The sequence below is a fragment of the Planococcus citri genome, chromosome 2, assembly GCF_950023065.1.
Source record: "Planococcus citri chromosome 2, ihPlaCitr1.1, whole genome shotgun sequence".
Taxonomy (NCBI): Eukaryota; Metazoa; Arthropoda; class Insecta; order Hemiptera; family Pseudococcidae; genus Planococcus; species Planococcus citri.
The window spans coordinates 77764018-77782973 of NC_088678.1; the positions used below are offsets into that span (position 1 = coordinate 77764018).

An 18956-nucleotide genomic window follows, 5' to 3' on the forward strand; every position below is an offset into this window, starting at 1 on the left:
ACTGAAATCGATAAAATGATCTTTTCGAGACTACGAAATTGATTTTGAGTACAATCTTGTTCAAAATCTTGGATTCCACAGCCTGGTTATAAAAAAATTAGACTAAAAAACAGTCGTGATTTTTTTGGAAAATTACTATTTTGAAAAAAAAGTACTCGATACCTGAATTTCAGATTCTCCACCTGGCAACACTAGAGACTTTCAAACAAAAAAACTCCTCGTAATACACACTCTGAAAACAATTTCAAATTTTAATTCTCGAAGATCCTCGCAAATCCCTCCCTCCCCCCACCTTAAAGTTGTCCACCTTTCAACAAAATACGTACCTCTCCATAACACCAAAAAATTACCAAGAACTTCAAACCACAAATTACAAATTAATCTGCATCGTCACCTCTTCACTGCTGCCACCACCATCTAACCCTCAAGGCAATATATGTATTATGCTCGTATGTTTTCGTAGTACGAGTATACATATAAGCTCTTTTCAAGTATCACACACCTTGTCAAAGCTTCCTAATTTGAATTCTCGGGTCACATTGAAAATTACATGCTCGCAACATATCACCAATACAAACACACCTTCGTGTATTATAGTCGTAGTATGTATAATCCTCGCACACCAAGGCAAAAAAAAACACAACTCGTAATTACCCGGTACGTAGAGAGAGAGAGAGAGAGAGAGACTTGCACACTATACACAGACACGCGTCTCGTAACAGCAGCAATTACCATTCCTTCGTCTATGGTAGGTACTCGTATAGTATAAGCCATCAAAAATACGTATAATTTAAAAATTAAAACAAGTAGTAATTTTTTCCAAACGTTATACAATTTTAATTTACATTACAATAAAGTGCACAGAGCACACACACACACGAGGTAAGTAAGTAGACAGTAGACACTTCAGATAGGTACCTACAGGAGGAGGGGGGCCCAGAGGGACATACTGCATTATACCCTCATCCGAGTATAAGCGACTGCTTAGTGCTTAAGGACACCGAGTTCGTTCGTTATCTTCATCTCTTTGGAAACAAAAAATAAATAAAAAAGAATACCAGACATCGATATCTCGCGAGAAAGTATACACAACATGTAACTTGGATACGATTCAAATTTATAAACGCATTTCTTACGCGTCCAGAATCGTTGCTTTGCTGGGCAGAATCAAGAATGCGAATACTTTGTTAAATCGAAAAAAAAAGAAAAAGAGAAACGAAATTGATAGAATATTTGGCGTCGCGGGGCTGGGCGGGGCAGGGGACAGAGCGGCGTGTGAGAAAGTAATACAGCTTTTAATTGTTTCTTTATCGCGTGTAAACAATGGGAAAAAAATTACTCGATGGTACATTAAATTCCACGCAGATGGTATTACAGCTACAATATAGCGCCTTTCAAATTTCCCCCTCGGTGTACCGGTCTGTATCAGGGGAAAAATTTTTTCGACGGAATGAAGTACGAACTGGCACGATCCGTATAATGTAATTAAATATGTATACACATAGATAGATAGATATAGTACAATGTAGATTAGGAGTATTGGAAAATGATGCATTTGAAAATTGTTTGGCAACTCGCAGCTGAATTTATTGAATAGTTTATCGTTACCTATGATAACAATGCCACTTGCAAAATCTTCTGGCTTTGGAAATAGAAGCTACGTTCAAGTTTATTTTACTTCTATTAAAAGAACACTGCATGCCCATTATGACTGTATACTTTCACCGCTATAAGGCCCCGTGCTAGCTTCTGTAGTACGTATATTATATCGTCTTTGCATGGGAATTACGTAATTCGTAAATGGAATATAGGAGTTTATTTGTTGGAAATTTGACACGATATTTCGAAGTTTCGAGAAAAAATTAACAAAGAGAGTAAAATCTTTAGAAAATGTTTAAAAATGAAGTAAAAATTCGTTCAAATCATCTAAAAAACAATTAAAAATCGGTTCAGAATTGTGAGGATTATTTTTCAAAACAGAAAAAACGACCCGAAAATGTCTGAAAACAACTCCGAAATTTTATAAATCCGAATGGGTTCCATTTCAAAATTGGAAAATCTGCCTAAAATCGTCAAAAAATTTATTCAAAATACTACAAAAATTGATCAAAATTAGAAAAATGGTAATTACAAAATCAAGTCATCAAAAAATCCATTAAAAGTTGTCCTGAAATTGATTCAAACTCGAAAAAATGGTTCATTACAAGAATATCTTGGAAAAATTATCCCAAAACCGTTTGCACACGAATTTAAAAAATGTTTGAATTTGGAAAACGAAAATCTAATGAAAACGAGCTCACGTTAAATTGCCTAAAAATTAATTCGCAACAGAAAATTAATCCCATAACTGCACAAATCGTTCAAAAATTGAAAAAAAAAACGACAAAATTGTCTGAAGACGTACCTCGAGTTATTGTAAGGTTGATTCAAAAATTTCAAAATCTTCCCAAAATCGTTAAAAAATCCTCTAAAAATCATTCATATAATCGCTCGTTACCATTCAAAGCGGTCTTGAAATCGATTTGTAATGGAAAAATCATTTTAACATCGTAAAAAAATCTTTAGAAAACAGTTTCAAAATTATAATGACACGAATTCAATATTCTATGACAGAAAATATACTCAAAATTACACGAAAAAATAGTTGAAAATTAGAAAACTATGTCAAATTGTTTGAAAATTGATTCGTAATGGGAAACTCGTCTCATGAACGTAAAAACCATCCAGAATTGTTCATTAATCGATAAAATATTGGAAAATTTTAAAAAATCATGCAAAAAAGTTCGAGGGTACGTTTCATTTTGTCTTAATCAGAAACGTAAAATTTTTCCATAACCACCAAAAAATAAACACAAGATAGGAAATGTGAAAGTGAACGCAAAATTGAAAAATAATCCAACAATTATCTGAAAAAATTCGTCAAAAAGTACAAAAATTGAACAAAAACACGAAAATCGCTTAAAAATTGAAAGCAAAAAGCTACCTAACAGCTTTCAGAAATCTATAAGTTACGTAAAATTTGAAAATTTCTTCGCAGTGAATTAATGATTGAAAATTATTCAAAAACAATGTCAAAATGTGCTCAAAATTATCCAAGAATTGATCGAAAATATAAAAATTTCTCAAACATATTTCACATTATTTTGATTCAACAAGAAGATGAATTCAAAATTGTCCATAAAGTGATTGAAAATCTGAAAATGAACCCAAAGTTATTATTTCAAGTTATTGCAAGATCAGAAAATCATCACACAACTGCCAGAAAATCAATGAAAAATTTTCCACAATCGCATAAAAAAGAATACAAGTCCAAACAAATCTGATAATACACATAAAATTGACCAAAAAGCACGAAAATCACTTGAAAATTGAGTAAAATTGACTCAAAAAAAGTAAAACTATCCCATAACTGTCAGAAAATCCACGTAAAATCCAAAAATATCTCCACAATTATGAAAATAAACTTAAAATGGAAAAAATCAATTCCAAAAAAAAAAGTTGAAAAAATCATGCAAAAATCGATTAAAACTTCAAAAACTACTTGAAATTTGAAAACGTGAATCAGCCAAAAAATCAAATCAAAATCATAAAATCGTTCTCAAAATTGCATGCGAAAATGAATTCAAAATTGAAAAAAATCATCTCACAATACTTTGCAAGAATCGCCAAGAATTGATTAAAAATTTGAAAACCCATCAAAAATCGTCCAAAGTTGATCAATATGTGAACAATCATCTCTAAACTTCCAGAAAATCAATTCTTAATTGAAATTAAATCATCTCACAATTATGCAAGAATAGCCAAGAATCGATTGAAAATTTGAAAATCTATCAAAAATAGTCCAAAATTGATTAAAATGTGCACAATTATTCCGCAGCTTCCAGAAAATCAATTCAAATTTGAAAAATAATGCGAAAATTATTTGGAAGTACGATGAAAATTGTCCTCAAATTGAGCATCAATCTGAAATCAGCGTCAAATTAACCTATACATTAATTCAGAACCAGAAAACTATCCCACAACAGCCAAAACACTGATTCAAAATCTAAAAAAAAAAAACATTCACAATCGCCTGAAAATTGTATTCAAAATAGTATAAATCATTTGAAAATTAATTTTTTAAAAAAAACTGAAAATCAATCCACAATTTATTTTAAATCGGTTCAGAATCAGAAAATCATCTCATAACTGCCAGAAAATTGAAAAAAAATTTCACAATATTGTCAGAAAATGAATTCAAAAATATCTAAAAATTTATCAAAAATCTAAAATTACTCCAAAATTATCGTCATCATGATTCAGAAGCAGAAATCATCGCACAGCTGCCAGAGAAGTGATTAAAAATTGAAAAAATATTCACAATCGTCTGCAAATTAATTCAAATTGTATAATTACTTGACAGTAGAATAAAAATTGCCCAAAAATTGATTTGAAAAAAAAATAAACTGAAAATGAAGAACCCAAAATCCTATAATTACTGGAAATTTAACTAAAAAATTACCCAAAAATTGAGCAAAAATCGGAAAATCAATCCAAAATTAACATAAATTGATTCAGAATCAGAAAATCATCCCACAATAGTCAGAAAGTAGCAAAACCATCACGCAATCGTCAACAAAAATTCCATAACTCGACAGTAAAGTAAACTCAAAATTGCCCAAAAATTAATTATGTATTTAAAAAAAAAAAACTGAAAATGAATCTAAAATCATCTTAAATTAAATTGACCCAGAATCAGAAAATCTTTCTAACCATCAGAAAATTGATTTAAAATTTCCAAAAAAAAACTTTTCACAATCGCGTGAAAATAATCCAAAATCCTATAATCACTGAAAAGTAAACAATACTAAAAAATTAGTTACCCAAAAATTGAGCAAAAACCTGAAAATCAATCCAAAATCGTCATAAATTGATTCAGAAGCAGAAAATCATGCCATAATCGCCAGAAAAAATTCCATAACTCGACAGTAAACTCAAAATTGTCCAAAAATTAATTATTAAAAAAAAAACTGAAAATTAATCTAAAATCATCAGTCATAAATTAAATTGACCCAGAATCATAAAATCGTTTTAACCATCAGGAAATCAATTTAAAATTTCCAAAAAAACTTTTCACAATCGCCTGAAAATAAACCAAAATCCTGTAATTACTGGAAAGTAAAATGAAAAATTTTCCAAAAATTGAGCAAAAATCTGAAAATCAATCCAAAATTGTCATAAATCGATTAAGAACCAGAAAATCATCATACAACAGCCAGAAACTAGACAACCCATCTCACAATCGCCAGAAAAAATTCCATAACTCGACAGTAAAGTAAACTCAAAATTGTCCAAAAATTAATTATTATCTAAAAAAAAAACTGAAAATTAATCTAAAATCATCTTAAATTAAATTGATCCAGAATCAGAAAATTGATTTAAAATTTTCAAAAAAAAACTTTTCACAATCGCGTGAAAATAATCCAGTCTTATAATTACTAAAAAGTAAACAATACTAAAAAATTCTCTGAGCAAAAATCTGAAAATCAATCCAAAATTGTCATAAATTGATTCAGAATCAGAAAATCATCCCACAATAGCCAGAAAGTAGAAAAACCATCCCACAATCGTCGGAAAAAATTCCATAACTCGACAGTAAAGCAAACTCAAAATTGTCCAAAAATTAATTACTCATTTTTAAAAGAAAACGAAAATTAATCTAAAATCATCTTATATTAAATTGACCCAGAATCAGAAAATTGATTTAAAATTTCGAAAAAAAACTTTTCACAATCGCGTGAAAATAATCCAAAGTTCTATAATCACTAAAAGGTACTTAAACAATACTAAAAAATTACCCAAAAATTGAGCAAAAATCTGAAAATCAATCCAAAATTTGTCATAAATTGATTCAGAATCAGAAAATCATCCCACAATCGCCTGAAAAAATTCCATAACTCCACAGTAAAGTAAACTCAAAATAGTCCAAAAATTAATTATCAAGAAAAAAACTGAAAATTAATCTAAAATCATCAGTCTTAGATTAAATTGACCCAGAATCATAAAATCTTTTTAACCATCAGAAAATCGATTTAAAATTTCCAAAAAAAACTTTTCACAATCACGTGAAAATAAACCAAAAGTCCTATAATTACTGAAAAGTAAACTCAAAAATTGTCCAAAAATTAATTATCAAGAAAAAAACGGAAAATTAATCTAAAATCATCAGTCTTAAATTAAATTGACCCAGAATCATAAGATCTTTCTAACCATCAGAAAATCGATTTAAAATTTCCAAAAAAACTTTTCACAATCGCGTGAAAATAAACCAAAGTTCTATAATTGCTGAAAAGTAAACTCAGAAATTGTCCAAAAATTGAGCAAAAATCTGAAAATCAATCCAAAATTTGTCATAAACTGATTCAGAATCAGAAAATCATCCCACAATAGCCAAAAAGTAGAAAAACCACCCCACAATTGCCTGAAAAAATCCCATAATATTGTCCAAAAATTGATTAGAAATCCGAAAATCAATCCGAAATCATCTTAAATTAATTCGCAATCAAATTAACGCAAAATGTGAAAATTTTTCCATCTTGTAAAGAAAATGAACTCAAAATTGCCCTAAAATTGATTCCAATCAGATATGAAAAAAATCTTATAAAATTCATTCAATTCTCTGAAAGTTTCAAGTAAGTATAGGAAAATTAATCGTAGAAAAACGTAAAATTATACCAAAAGTTATTCAAACTCATTTAAGGAGCATAGGACGGCTGTCTTTTGCAAAACACATCCAATGGAATCCCAAAAATATATGTCTATCAAAGCTTCGAAATTTCTACTTCCCTCTTTCATCCTCAAATACATTCTTCCATAACACAAAATTCGTATCCACCACGAAACTTCTAAATAAATCCTAATTTTCAACATTATAAACTTCAAACCCAGCTCGACTCTGACGTTTCCATAATCAAAAGAACACAATTCCTATTACGGTACTTTCTCCTCCACATAATAAAGTTCCAATTCCAATTCCAATTCGCTCGTACAATATTATTGCTTCTTTCTTTATGGCAATTACATAACACATCTGGAATATTCGTTTATTTATTGAAAATTAATTCAATCGTTCGAGAAACTGAAAGCAATACAGCAATATTATGATTCATCATCAGTGTTTTCCATTCGTGTCAAGGCGTTCCAATATACTTATACGAGATCTTTTAGCACAAGTTGTAGCCTTACAGCTTATTCGTATGTACTTATAACTTTGATAAAAGAAACGTTGAACTTGCATGTTGGAGGTTTCGTGTTATTGCATTGTTCGACAATAATATGGACAGTACGTTACACAGAGAGAAAGAGAGAGAGAATTAAATTCAATTTGTGTCCAGCACGAGACATGTACGTACTCGTACTTTGCACAAGAGATGAATTTATAATCAGTCATATGTCCGGATAAAGTAAAAAAGTAACAACGGAAACAATCTCGATATCCGTTTACATTTCTTGGTAGAGACCTAATACCAGTCTGACTCTGAACTTAATAGTCGAGATATCTATACAGAGGGGAGCTCATATAGGATGTTCTGAAGAATTCATCGAGGGTAAATTCTCATTTAAAAAATTAGGTTATAAGGGCTCGAATGTTGAACTATGCGTAAAATATAGCATTTGGTTTATAATAACATGGCCTAAAAAAACATGTACTCGTACAAGAAGAGAGTATGAATCAACGCCTTATACTACACGACTGTGCAGAGAATCGACGATGAAAGAAGGGTCTTTGAAAAGGGTCGCACTTACCCTCCACATAAGACGAGTTAACCATCAACACGAAATATCTTTCACACTCGTTCAAAACCAGCTACCAACCAACCAACATCTCCAGCAATCTGAATCTTCAATCACCATGTAAAACATCTAGTTATCTATTCTAAACAAAACACGATTCGATCACGTCGAAAATTCGATCCATTTTAATTACCGCACTCTCGATTACGTAATAATTTCACTATAATCGAACAAAATATATAACGTAAGATTCCACCTATCAGACCACTTTTTTCAATGGTAAGTACGCGACGCGGATGTAAATATTTTACCAGAACTGAGAACTGGTTTCGTCAAACGAATTTCCGTTTCATTGGTGCGATATTTTAGCAAAAAAAAAAAAATGAACGATAAAAAGCGAACGCTGAATATACTTCGAACTTCAAAGTGTCGGAGAAGAGAAGCGATTGCGAACAGGTACAGGTGTGAACTGGGAATAATTGATATTTCCAATTTATCGATAAATATTTGAACGTGAAATTCGTCGAGTGGTAGCATGACTGATAAGATAATGAACGCGACTCGCTCAAGGGGCTTTCCGTTCGTTCATCTTTACTCGGTATTTGCCATTTGGTAATTTATCATTATTCCTGGTCTGGTGAATGATTTCCGAACGAGAAACCAAACGAGGAAAAAATCAATCGAATATTGCACTTTTTTACTCGTATATGAAATGAATACACTTTGTACGAGTGTGGAAAAAAAACAATAGACTTGATATTGCAAAAACGATGATTATTGTTTTACTTTATAACAACGTACTTTTATGAGCAGTAACTAATACTCCATACATTGTAACTATGTATAAAAGAGAAAAAAAATACTAAGAAATTGGCGAATTACGTAATGAAATAAAAATGCAAAATACTCGTATGATTTACCATAATTTGCTATTTTACTTTGTTTCCATTTTTTTTGAATGACGCACATTAGTGTATGTAAATAAGCTCACACATTCGAGTTAATAGAGGTAATTCATCATTGAAAAAATTGAATAAAAACAGCGGAAAACAGATCACACATCATTTTGCCAAGGTCAAGGTCGAATTTTGTGGTGAGAGAAAAAGGAAAATTCGTAGAAAAATCAAAATTATAGGTTTAGGTATATTTTATTTTTATTTTCCAAAAACTGTAAGATTGAGGACTGAATACTTCAGAATTATCTGCAGATGTGATGATAAAATGATGCAACTGTTGATTGGAGCCTGAAAGATGAGAAGGTAAACTCATTCAACTTTTCTTCTGAAGCAGACACGAATGATGAAACCAAGATCGGAAACCAATCGCTCAAAACCAGACCAGTAGGAGAAAAAAAAACGAAAAATACCAAAACTTGAAATTGAAAACCGAAACCAATTTTTTTTTAGTTTTATTCAAGCTTTTCAGACAGTTTTTTTCCTTGTTTGGTTCAATGCTCGAATTCGTCCGTTTTTCGCTAACCGAAGACATCAAAGTCGTTCCTCGCTTTATGGAGGCATCTCAATTTCCAACTGTCATATATGTCACACAAAATTTTTTGAACTGCGAAAAATCCAAAATTTCAAGTGCCAATGGGCATTTTTTAATTGTTGATAAATTTTTAAAAATCTTTGGCCCGAAAATGGAGAAAAACAAAAACTTCATCGCATTGACCAATAGAAACTTGAAATTTGGAATCCACTACGAGTATCTATTATTTTTGACCCCCCCCCCCCCGCCCCACCCTGAATCGATTCGAAACTGTTTCAAATCGTTTGCAGCAGTTCTGGAGCTTCCAGCAGATTTCTGAAGTTGAAATTTCCACAAAATTTCACCTAATGGTATTAGAAAACTAATATTCATTTACTTCATGCCCTAAATTTCAGTTTAATAAGTCGACTGGAGATGATTTCTGGACGTTTTGGAGCCTCCAGCAATTTTTTGGAGATTCCAGGTTCCCAAAAAACGTACTGAAAGTAATCGAAATGGATTTTAGCACCTATAAACACATTCAGCGTATGCTATAGTGATTCACTGAATTGAATTGGACGAATTTCAGGGCCTATTTTGAAAATCTGGAATTTCCAAAACACGACTGGAGGCTCCAGTCTCCAGAACGGATTGAAATCATCTCAAATTGACTCGACAAATTGAAATTGGGGTATGAAGGAAATTCTAGCTCTTCAGCTTCATCGGATAAAACTTTATGCAGCTTTAAAAAATCTGCTGGAGACTCCAGAACTGCTCAAAATAGCTCGAAACAATTATCAATCGATTTAAGCGGGGCGAAGGGGGTTGAAAGAAAAATGAGTACTAAAATTAGACTTTCTATGTTAATTCAGTGAAATTTTGGATGTTTTTTTACTCATCGTTTGGCATTTGTAGAGCAGGCAAATAGCGGTTTTAAAAAGGAAAAAATTGGCACATAAATTTTTTTTTCGGGAATGTGTTCAGATGAACCCCCTGAACTACCAAAAAAAAACCGAACCTCCTAACCCTGGAGCTAATTTTTTTAGGGGGCTAAAACCGGTTCCGATTTACGTTTTTTGCGATTTACTCCGAAAATATTAGGTTTACGAGAAAAACTACCATGACTAAAAATGTTCCCCTTCAAATTCTCGACAATTTGATACTAGACTCGATACCCATACCTCAAGAGGGGTGTCTGAAAAAAGGGGTGGAAAGAGTGAGTGTTTGAAAAAAAGACAGTCCAATAAATTGATCAAAGTTACCACTTAATATCATTCGTTTTCGCTTAAATTTTTTTTACAAAGTCTACTCATAGTAGAAGAGCTATACCCACTGCGATTGCCCTGAAATAACTGAAAGCTGGGACTGGTCTCAAAAGTTAGTATACATACCCCTATTTTAAAATCACTCGGTCTGCCAATCCGCAGCTGCTGCTTTAAAGCTCAGCGAAAGCTCAAAAGTTCACAATTTTTCTGAACTTTTGCCCGAGAAAACTGATGGCTCAAATTGGTGCCATATTATAGCATTTTTCGCGCTGAACCCGAATATGTAGGTCTGCCGACCCCAAAGTGCTGCCAAAGCCCCGCCAGACTGGTTTAAAGGGGGGTCAAATTTCGCAAATTTCATCTTTTTGGGCTAAATTCGCATAAAAAGCTATAAAATCGATTTAAAGATGATTTTCAAGCAGTTTAACGAAATGCTCTAAGGGTAAGATGATTTTTAGATGCCAAAATTTTTCAAAATTTTCATTTTTTGGGAGGTGGGGCGTAAGGGGGGTGTCGAAAAATTCACCAAATATGGTCTTGTGATACATCAAAATATATGTTTTTTGGGCCACGGAATTCGATTATGGCAATATTTTTCACATTATCTGGTCCCCCGATCCGCAGCTGCTGCTTTAAAGTTCAGTGACAGCTCAACTTGAAATTTACCAAATTTACTCACCCTTTAAACCGGGTTGGCGGGGCTTTGGCAGCACTTTAGGGTCGGCAGACCTATATATTCGGATTCAGCGCGAAAAATGCTATAATTTGGCACCAATTTGAGCCATCAGTTTTCTCGGGCAAAAGTTCAGAAAAATTGTGAACTTTTGAGCTTTTACTGAACTTTAAAGCAGCAGCTGCGAGTCGGGGGACCAGATAATGTGAAAAATATTGCCATAATCGAATTCCGTGGCCCAAAAAACATATATTTTGATGTATCACAAGGCCATATTTGGTGAATTTTTCGACACCCCCCTTATGCCCCACCCCCCAAAAAATGAAAATTTTGAAAAATTTTGGCATCTAAAAATCATCTTACCCTTAGAGCATTTCGTTAAACTGCTTGAAAATCATTTTTAAATCAATTTTATAGCTTCTTATGCGAATTTAGCCCAAAAAGATGAAATTTGCGAAATTTGACCCCCCTTTAAACCAGTCTGGCGGGGCTTTGGCAGCACTCTAGGGTCGGCAGACCTACATATTCGGATTCAGCGCGAAAAATGCTATAATTTGGCATCAATTTGAGCCATCAGTTTTCTCGGGCAAAAGTTCTGAAAAATTGTGAACTTTTGAGCTTTTAGTGAACTTTAAAGCAGCAGCTGTGGATTGGCAGACCGAGTGCTTTTAAAATAGGGGTATGTATACTAACTTTTGAGACCAGTCCCAGCTTTCAGTTATTTCAGGGCAATCACAGTGGGTATAGCTCTTGGACTATCACCCAACTATTAATCCCACCACCATTGATTGGTCTTCATCCCTCCCTGGGGGTTGGTGGGGGATGCTTGGTTTTTCAAGTAACACATAACTGAATCATATATTTGAAAAACGAATCTGGACATGCAATATATCGAATAGTATGTTTTCGAGGTCGCTGAATACGAATACCAACTTATTTTCTGGGTCCAACTCCTCAAAGCCCTTCTGTGCCCCAAAAAGGGGGTTAAAATTTTGAAAAATCGTGAAAAGTCGAGTGATATATCGAATGGTATGTTTTTGAGGTCGCTGAGTACGAATATGAACTTATTTTTTGTGTCCCACCCCCCAATGTTCCTTCTAGGCCCCAACAAGGAGGCCAAAATTTCAAAAAATCATCAAAAAGTCGAGTGATATATCAAATGGAATGTTTTTGAGGTCACCAAGCGCAAATATGAACTTACTTTTGGGTCCCACCCCACAATGTCCCGCTATGCCTCGAAAAAGGGGCCAAATTTTGAAAAATTCTGAAAAGTCGAGTGATAAATATATCGAATGGTGTGTTTTCGGGATTCTATTTTGAAATATTTTAACCTTATCAATTTCTTAGTTTTTTCAGAAAAAAAAGAAACATTATAAATGATTAATTTCATTTAAATTTCCCATAAAAATATAATTCGAGTGGCACGTAAGTACTAAGTACCTAGACAAAATTTAAAAATAGAAATTACTTACATGGTTCGATGATTATACATTTTATTTCAATGAAATTCGACAACACAGTAAAAGTTCTAGTTCCATTTTATTTTCTATTGAAAAATAATCAAAACCTGGTAGGTGAGTGAGCGTTTTAAAGCAAAATCTTGAGATGTAAAATGTTTTCTTTGCAAAATGAGCGTTCAAACTTTTTGAACAGCGATCCCAATAATACCCTGGTAATGCGAGTAGCTCTACTTACATCTCCCCTCCTCCCGCCGAAAGTTAGTCCAATCAGTATTTTTAAGATGAATTTTCAGAATTTTTTCTAAAATAATCTTTTTGATGCTTTTTTGAAATTTTGGCCCCCTTGTTGGGGCCTAGAAGGAACATTGGGGGGTGGGACACAAAAAATAAGTTCACATTCGTACTCAGCGACCTCAAAAACATACCATTCGATATATCACTCGACTTTTCACGATTTTTCAAAATTTTAACCCCCTTTTTGGGGCACAGAAGGGCTTTGAGGAGTTGGACCCAGAAAATAAGTTGGTATTCGTATTCAGCGACCTCGAAAACATACTATTCGATATATTGCATGTCCAGATTCGTTTTTCAAATATATGATTCAGTTATGTGTTACTTGAAAAACCAAGCATCCCCCACCAACCCCCAGGGAGGGATGAAGACCAATCAATGGTGGTGGGATTAATAGTTGGGTGAGTAGACTTTGTAAAAAAAATTTAAGCGAAAACGAATGATATTAAGTGGTAACTTTGATCAATTTATTGGACTGTCTTTTTTTCAAACACTCACTCTTTCCACCCCTTTTTTCAGACACCCCTCTTGAGGTATGGGTATCGAGTCTAGTATCAAATTGTCGAGAATTTGAAGGGGAACATTTTTAGTCATGGTAGTTTTTCTCGTAAACCTAATATTTTCGGAGTAAATCGCAAAAAACGTAAATCGGAACCGGTTTTAGCCCCCTAAAAAAATTAGCTCCAGGGTTAGGAGGTTCGGGTTTTTTTTGGTAGTTCAGGGGGTTCATCTGAACACATTCCCGAAGAAAAAATTTATGTGCCAATTTTTTCCTTTTTGCCCTCGCTTTTTTACGTTATTTTCCTGCTCTATTGACTCAAAATTGAAAAATGAATTTTAGAACATGAAATTTTGGCTGGTGATGTATTTTTGCATGCTTTTTTGATTCAGCTTTCCTCGGTTCAAAAAAATGGCCCTACTTACAAAATGGCGGCCATTTTCATTGACTTTTTGGTGAATTTTTGAAAATCAAATTTAGGCCAAAAATGAGGGGAAAAATCAAAATTTTACCAAATTGACCAAGAAAGCTGAAATTTGGGATATACCCTATTTTCGACACGCCAAATCGATTGGAAATTGTTTCAACCCGTTTTGAGCAGTTCTGGAGCCTTCAGCAGATTTTTGAGACTTACTCTGCAAAGTAATTTCAATACGCTACGAAGTCGACTGCAGATGAATTTCAAGTCGTTTTAGAGCCTCCAGAACTCTTTTGAAAATTACTGGAGCCTCCAGTAGATTTTTGAAACTTGAAATTTCACAAAATTCATTCTGCAAACTAATTTCAATACGCTACGAAGTCGACTGCTGCTGGGTTTAAAGTCATTTTGAGCTGGAAGCTTCAAAACCATTTGAAACCACCATGCAGTCGACTTTATCTCATATTGAAATTAGTTTGCGAAGTAAATTTCAGCTTGCTAATATCTCCATTTGATAAAATGTTGTAGGAATTTCAAGTTTCAAAAATCTGGTGACTCCAGTAATTTTCAAAAAGTCGCTGGAGGCTCCAAAACGACTTGAAATCTACCTGAAGTCGACTTCGTAGCGTATTGAAATTAGTTCGCAGAATGAATTTCGGCTTTCCATCTCCATTTTGACAAAATTTTGGGAAATTTCGAGTTTCAAAAATCTGCTGGAGGCTCCAGAACTGCTCAAAACGGGTTGAAACAGTTTCCCATCGATTTGGCGAGTCGAAAATAGGGTATATCCCAAATTTCAGCTTTCTTAGTCAATTTGATAACATTTTTGGCCTAAATTTGATTTTCAAAAATTCACCAAAAATCGAAAAAGGCACTTTAGCACTTGAAATTCTGACAGATGATAAATTTTTCCTTGATCTTTCGATCTCGGCTCTATCCAATCACATTGTCTCACATTTTTAATGTTGAACAGTTGATTTTTAATTTTTTTTAAAGCGATGATTCTGAAGAATTTTTATGAAAAATATGGTAATGATCACTTCCTGAAATTTTGCACTTTTTCTTTTTTTCACAACAAATCTTTTGAAAAAGTGACCGAAATCACTTTTTTGGCCATTTTCGCCAAAATAGTGACAAAAAGTGACTTGCAAGTGAAATAGTGACTAAGTCACGTTTTAAGTGACCGAATTTCATGCCGGTTCACTTGAATTGAACTGGACCAATTTCAGGGCCTATTTTGAGAATCTGGAATTTCTAAAACACCACTGGAGACTCCAAAGTCTCCAGAATGGTTTGAAATCACCTCCAATCGACTCGACAAATAGAAATTGGGGTAATGAAGAAAATTCTAGCTTCTCAACTTCATCGGATAAAATTTTATTCAGCTTTAGAAAATATGCTGTAGACTCCAGAACTGCACAAAATTGCTCGAAATAGTTACCAATAATTTTGGATTTTTTTCATATCGTTTGGCAACTTGAAATTTTTAGGCTGGTGATGTATTTTTGCATGCTCTTTCAATTCAGCTTCATCCGGTTCCAAAAATGTTCTGCCAGTTGATATCCAGGCATGCTTTTCTTCAGAATCAAAATAAAAAATATGAACTATTTATAAATTCACAAAAACAAACAACCCTGAAACGGAAACTGAACTTGAAAAAAAACAAACTGAAAACTGAAACTTTCTTGCTTGAATTTATGCAGCCCTGTCGAAACCGAAACCGAAACAAATTGAAAAACTAAAATCGGTTTTGTTTTCGACCTTGGCCCTTCAGTCAATTTTTCTAAAAAAAAAAACAACTTCAAAAACCAAAACCGACAGCTTTAGAGCTAAAACGTTTAACCCACAAACTGCCATTGGTATTCCTCAAAATCAAAATCGAAACAGTAGGTATTTTGACCTTGACCACTTGAATCTTCAGTAAATTTTTCTAAAAAAAAAAAAATCGAAATTCCAAAAGCAAAATCGACAGCTTTAGACGTTAAACTTTTAACCTAAAACTGCCCAGGTTGGTATTTCTCAAAATCAAAAAGTGACAACTTTTCAAAAAATTGATTCAAAAACCAACAAAAAAAAAAACTCAATTTCGACGTGTTCTAAATCAGATGATTGAAACATAATGAAAAATAATAAAATTGATTCTTCAAATATCGAATGGAAAACTTGAATCATGATTCCCATGCTAGGTGGTACAGGGTGCACAAAAATATAATTATAAACCTCGAAGAAAGTTTTTTTTATTAAAAATGTAGGTTGGCAACGTGAAATAGATGCGTACGATTGGTGGAATGTTATCACCTCAGTCCAACAACCAATCATGTGCGATCGCTGATATCATTATCATTCACTGTGACCAGCTGATGAAGCGTTAGAAAACTTTTTTAGGGGTACACGATATTTCTGCGCACCCTGTACCTAAAAACAACTATGAAAATTAAAAATATTTGACGAGAATGTTCTTAGGTAACAGTGGTAAAGAGTCCTTGAGCACGAAAAATCTTAGGTTAAAGGAGGTGGCGGGGGGGGGGGGGGGGGGGGGTTGTTTGGTGAGCAAAATTGTGAGATTTACGATCACTCACGATCACAATATCACAAAACTGTAATGACATGACAGTCTTTTTGGAATATTAGATACACTATTTCATGATTCGAAAATATTGGTAGGTACGTGAAGATTTTCATAAAAACTAGATAAAAAAGCTGCAGTCAAAAATAGGATTAATACATACAAATATTAGACATTTTTAACGGATTTTGAAGCATTCGTGAGCTCGAAACTCGAATAATCGAACACCTATTTGAATACGAGTCGCCCATCATTCTACATATAAGTATTTACGAAACGAAGATCAACCGATAATGCAAAATTTCTAGGATCCTGAGTACCTAAATTATCTAAATCTGATCATTCTATTCTGGCATCCAGTCAGGTCGTTGAGGTCGTATCAGAGGAAACAGGAGGAATACTGAAATGTTTACCTACATACTTACGTAATTATTTTGAGTGACGACAGATACGTGAGTGGGTAATACCAGAAAAAACTCTCCAATTCTCCACATTCTCAAATAATTACATACCTTACATCGATGATCGATGATCGAGCTATTTTTTCTATGAATTAATTCGCACATTATTCAAGCCTGTTTTCTCGAAATCGATAATCTCCATTCTTCGATAGTTCGGTATTAGGTACTTCCAGCACATGACAAACATTTACAGCAAATCTCAAACATTACAAAAGGCACGTAACAAACACATTCGATCAATTTGGTGAGAACTGAGAACACACCGCACGCTGCCGTCGCTGTCTATCGCTGTTGTGTGTGTTTGCCATAAAAATGATAACATCGCGGAACCCCAAGTTGATAACTACATAGAAATTACCGCTGAAACTCGTGCAACAGCTGCACCCTCTTTGTTCATCTGGGAACACAGTTTGCCATATTTGCGGCTAGACGCTTTCTTCGAAATACATAATGTTTTCTGCCCAGCTCTAGCTCACGCATATGTATCTATCTACAATGTATTACACTATAATAATCCTACTATACCGTACCTAGAGTAGAATACGAATTCTGCATTCTATTCGTACCTATTTCTAATGTTTTTATAACGATATTTTAAAAAGTAATAATAACACTCGGTAGTTAAATAGTAAATCATATCAGTAGTACTAATTTCGTACCAGTAGGTAAAATGGTAAATAATAATCGTACAACATACCTTACAAAACGTGATTTCCAAAGTTTACACCGAACCGTAGCTCATTTCAACCGCTAACTATACATATAAGCTTATTCCCGGAAATTAGATGAGAAGAATAAGTAATACAGCACAAATCACCGTTCGCATCGAGTTCTAAATACACGAACAGAACACGATCACGAGTATATAAAAATACCGGTAAACATATTATACTATACGTACACAAACAAAGGCGAGTAATCTAACAACACAGACACAATCAGAATCACTATACGAGTATGTGAGATTTCACTATTCAATCGATTCACACACAAATAAAGAGAGAAAAAAAGGACAGGTAAGTAAGGTTTTAAAAAAACACACAAACCACGCGAACGGAATAAAATCGCATCGAATTCGAGATAAAAAACCACTTCGAGCTGAGCTCAGAGCTCACGAGTCCGCATTGCTAGCGAACCATACGACAACAAGGAATAAGCGAACCGAACCGAGAAGAGAAATAACCGTTTAATGCTTTATTCAAGTCAGTGAAATGAAATCCCCCTCCATATGAACGACCACCGATCTAATACTGAAATGCACTAGCAGTACTAGCACTCTAACTAAACACCCTGCTGTATGGCATATGCACCGCGAATGCGAAGGATAGAAGAAAATCGAACAGATTCTGTACACAGTAAGAGGGAGAAAGATGTTCGTGGTGTATTATTATTGCATAAATAAGCGAAAAACTGGAATGTAAATCGAGCATTTTGTGTGATAAATCGAGCACGGTTTCGTTTCACACACGAAGGAAATACTCATTACGTAATCCGTTAGAGGAGATAGCAGATAAAATAAAAAATAATGTTGGTTCGAATTTAGAATAATCAACCACAGTGATAGCGAGATGTTCGTCATCGTCAGATTCAGATCATCGCAATTGAAATGTATAACTTTTCCAACAAAATATCAATTTTTTAAATCGTACGAGATGTGTCTGTAAAGGTCATCGTTAATCATCTGTTGTTTTCGAAGCAACATTTCCATACAGCCGGAGAGAAAATACGCCTATTATAAAGATGATCTCGAATATCTCCAGAGTAGGTAGAAGGAAAAAAACTGTAAACAGACGAATAACAGGATGAATAGTACAATGTTTTAAAAAACTCATTTCCACATTTCTTTCTTCGTTCGGTTCTTTTGTATGCACTTGATACAATTTCCTAAATATCAAGCTATTAAATCATCGAGAAAAAGTGTTACAAATATTTCAAATGTAAACATGACAGCTGAAGGATTTTTGGAATTTGTCCAGAACAAAAGTATAAGTATGTCTTTTACCCCTTACTTACGTCATTATCGAGGCAATTAATTTTTATATAGTAGAATGCACCGGAGAATAAACGAAGACTTGTTTTATAA

General features: G+C 33.6%; 1 protein-coding gene across 2 annotated transcripts in view; it reads right to left on the reverse strand.

The window, feature by feature from the left end:
* corn (cornetto) overlaps positions 1-18184 on the reverse strand; it is a 66252-nt gene extending 48068 nt beyond the window's left edge. Inside the window, exon 1 of one of the 2 annotated variants that reach the window (XM_065347477.1) lies at positions 17571-18184. Coding sequence is in view for 1 of the 2 variants with exons in the window: in XM_065347476.1 (XP_065203548.1) it covers positions 7786-7810 (25 nt within the window). In the remaining variant the exon portion in view is untranslated. Of the gene's footprint in view, positions 1-7785; positions 8066-17570 lie in introns of those variants that run through there. The other variant, XM_065347476.1, reaches the window with a different exon arrangement.
* Positions 18185-18956: the final 772 nt, after the last annotated feature.